The 3,279-nt window shown below is 44.9% G+C and overlaps 1 protein-coding gene across 1 annotated transcript in view; it reads left to right on the forward strand.

Annotated features, from left to right (window-relative positions):
* The window catches only part of CCDC71L (coiled-coil domain containing 71 like), a 3,615-nt gene extending 1,023 nt beyond the window's left edge, over positions 1 to 2,592 (forward strand). The window contains exon 2 of the mRNA XM_042018358.1: positions 1 to 2,592. This exon is cut by the window's left edge and continues 46 nt beyond it. Coding sequence (XP_041874292.1) covers positions 1 to 342 — 342 coding nt within the window. The 3' untranslated portion in view covers positions 343 to 2,592.
* Positions 2,593 to 3,279: the final 687 nt, after the last annotated feature.

Consider the following 3,279-nt stretch of genomic DNA (forward strand, 5'->3'; position numbering starts at 1 on the left):
AGGAGGGAGCGGGGCAGGCAGCGGCCCGCGGCCGGTGGCCCCCGTGCACAGGAGGAGGAGGCGGTGGCGTCGGCGCCGGAGCCGCCGGGCGAGCAGGCGGACAGCGAGCAGGGCAGCCCGGCGGCGGCGGCGGCCGCATGGGAGCCGTTTGGCGGCAAGTCGCTGGAGGAGATCTGGAAGGCGGCCACCCCCCGCCTCACCACGTTCCCCACCATCCGTGTGCGGGGCAGCATGTGGAGCCGGCGGAGCCTGGCGGCAGCGCGGCAGCGGGCACAGCGGATCCTCGGCGTGGACCTATCCCCCGTGGTGCGGGTGCGCCGCTTCCCCGTGGCACCGTCCTGAACCTGCGGGGCCCCGCTCCCCGCGCCTCACCTTGGCCGCGGTGCGGACAAAGAGACCGGTATCAGTCACCTGTTTACATTGCTTTTGTCTGGATCGTGTTCTGCTGCTGCACTTTATGGCCCGCTCGGGCGGCGCCGGGCCCCCCGCCGCACGGGGGGCGGCCTGCCGGGCCCCGGCCTCGCCCTGGGGTGGGACCGCCTGGCAGGTATCACGCGTGGGGACCAAGTTCCACTTCCACTTTTTTTCTCTCCCATTGGGCTACCTCATTGGTCCAGAAGTCCACCCAAGAAGTTAGTTTCCAAATGAACTTACTTTCATGCTTGTATAATAAAGCACCATCCGATTCTTGCTATTTTTTTTTCCTTTCCCCCCTTCCCCTTTTCCGATGGATTATGTATGCTTTGTGGTGTTGCACTAGTATGTGCTCAGGGTATTTTGAATCCCAAGCATTCCCAAGTTTCAGTTTACTCTGATAAAGGATGCGTAAAGAATGGAGGTTCAGGACTTGTGGCTGTTCTTGATGGTGCAAAAACTTTTTAAATTTTAATTTCATGAGCTTAGTGATATATAAAGATGTATCGCGCAGTATAATTGTTACACTTTTGTATCTAAAGTAATTTTTAAAGTTTTCTAGTTGAACTAAGTATTTGTTTCTATGGAGCACCTAAAGATAGAATCATCCTGATATTTTATAACCCTGTTTACTTTAGGGAAGCTCATTTGGTCAACCTAAGTGAACTTAATAAAAGTCAAAGAACAAATGGTGTTTCAGTTCAATGAAACTGCACAGGGATGGGTTCTTGGTGAAGTACACCACCACTGAGGCGCTGTATGTCAGTGAGCTCTGGCTTTGTAAAGAATGTAACTGCTCATCAAAGCAATGTGTAGGTGTCTGGAGGTGAACTATGATCCAGTGTTGGTGCTGACAGCCAGAAGTCAGCTGCTTGCATGACACAAATATCACACTCAAGTGCCTCTCTCTGCAAAAAGAGCAAGACTTGATATCTGGTCCCTTGATAACCAACTAGCACTCGTTGTCCTGTGGTTGTGAGATGGTTAATGATGGATCATCGTGTTTAATATAATTACTCGCACATAATTATTTTTATAAACCTTTCATGGGTTTCACAGTAGACTGCTGAAAAATTCATGATGTGGCTTGATTATTTTGACTGAAAAATAGCATGTAGTCATTCCATGTAATAGGCAGTCTCTCTTTAAACTGGTTTATTAAAGTTTTTTTTCAGCTCTTATGCCTTGCAATTGGTGTGTGAGGACCAAAGGTGTGTGTGAGGGAGATAGTGATTGATTATTCTCTTTTTACATTAATTTTTTTATGCTTGCAAGAGGATTAAGAAATGCTGGGTAATACACGGCTTATGTTCCAACTGTCCTGGCAGATGGGACTAACTAGTTTTCATGGTGGAATGAACAATCTCACAACTTGCTTATAGAATTATTTGTTGACTTAAAATTTTTGATGTCTCTTAACTCCTTGTTGCCAGCCTTCAACAAAGGCAGTAAGACATCTTGATGGTGTAGAGGCTGCTTGTAAATACTTGCTAGTGTTAACCTAAAGCAGCCAGCTTCTTCTAAAAACGTATATTTTGTAGTTTTTTCTTACTTAGTGAAGCTGCAAACTCCTTATTCTTCCGAACTAATGCTTAATCTATTTTACATCCATTTGGCTTTTGAAATTGTTTACATAATGTTAGACCATCTGCTGATGGCTGCAGTAGTGCCACGTCACATTTCAGAAGTGAATTAAATGAAAGTTCAAGGGCGCATATTGTTGTGCTGTTCCTCTGGCTATATAATACCGGCTTGAATGTAAAAGCAAAATTGGGTTGATTTAAAACCCAGTAAGGCAAGCTGCAGTGTGGCCAGATGCTGAGGCTCCAGGTATTTAAATTTTGAAATTCTACTTCAGAAGCACAAGAATAACATTACTAGTTCTTAAAGTGTATAGGTGATTTCAGTGCTCCTACTCTTAGGCTGAGGGCTTTTTTAGTATTATTTTCAAGTGTGTAGAAAGATGATAAAATTAAGGATTTGGCTTGTGCAGATTCTTAACTCCTAAACAGGCACAGGACAGGCTAGGTCAGATTTCAAGGGCGAGAGTTAAGGCTGCCAGAGGTATGATATGGGAGACACTGTATTAAATTTGTGCTGCCTTGTTTGGAGGCATATCCTGAAACGTTCTTTGTAAGAACAAAATATAATGAAGTAAATTACGACTCTGTTGCGTGACTCTTGCTGTGGGGGCTCTATGAGTTAAGACTTGCTTATTTTTCTCTTGCTTGTGCTTTGTCTTCTTGGTTTAGAAGTGGGAGCTTTATTGGGGTATAGTGTGTTTTGGTGATACCCTCTTAGCAAGTTGGGTTGAAGTTTCGCTGGAGTCTTAGCTCCACTGACAGCTGCATTTACAGATTCTTAACTGAGCTATTTCAGTTTGTGAAGTCAGTTAAGAGCGGGAAATCTTTAGTCAGGTTTTCTGGTGATTTAATGCACTGAAATAGCTCAGCAAAGGATCTCTGTACAGGACGGGGTGTGAAAGCCATCAGGTCCCAGGGAAACTAAACCAGCTTATTTCATGATCATATTCATGGAAGTTTCTGCCAATCCAGGACAGGATTGTCTGTGGTCCAGCTTCCCCCCATCTTTTTCCTTCTCAAAGGTGCTATTCACACCTACCTCTCTGTGTTCATCTAAGGAAACTAAGCAATCAGAAAACTCTCAGATTTTAGGTTTGGCTTCTGTTCAACCTTCTAGCTGTAGACCGGATCTGAGGAAGGTTGGAAAGGTGTGTGCAGTATTGCCACAATATTGAGTTAGATAATTTTAAACATGATAGCAGTAGGTTTATTTTATGAAAAGGGCTAATAATGTTTTTGTACTCTACCTATACGTATGGTGTTGGAGATGGTGTAATGGATT

This window comes from Corvus kubaryi, unplaced genomic scaffold, assembly GCF_017639235.1.
Source record: "Corvus kubaryi isolate FWS band 111438036 unplaced genomic scaffold, C.kubaryi_AGA036_p1.0 137, whole genome shotgun sequence".
In the NCBI taxonomy this organism is placed as follows: domain Eukaryota; kingdom Metazoa; phylum Chordata; class Aves; order Passeriformes; family Corvidae; genus Corvus; species Corvus kubaryi.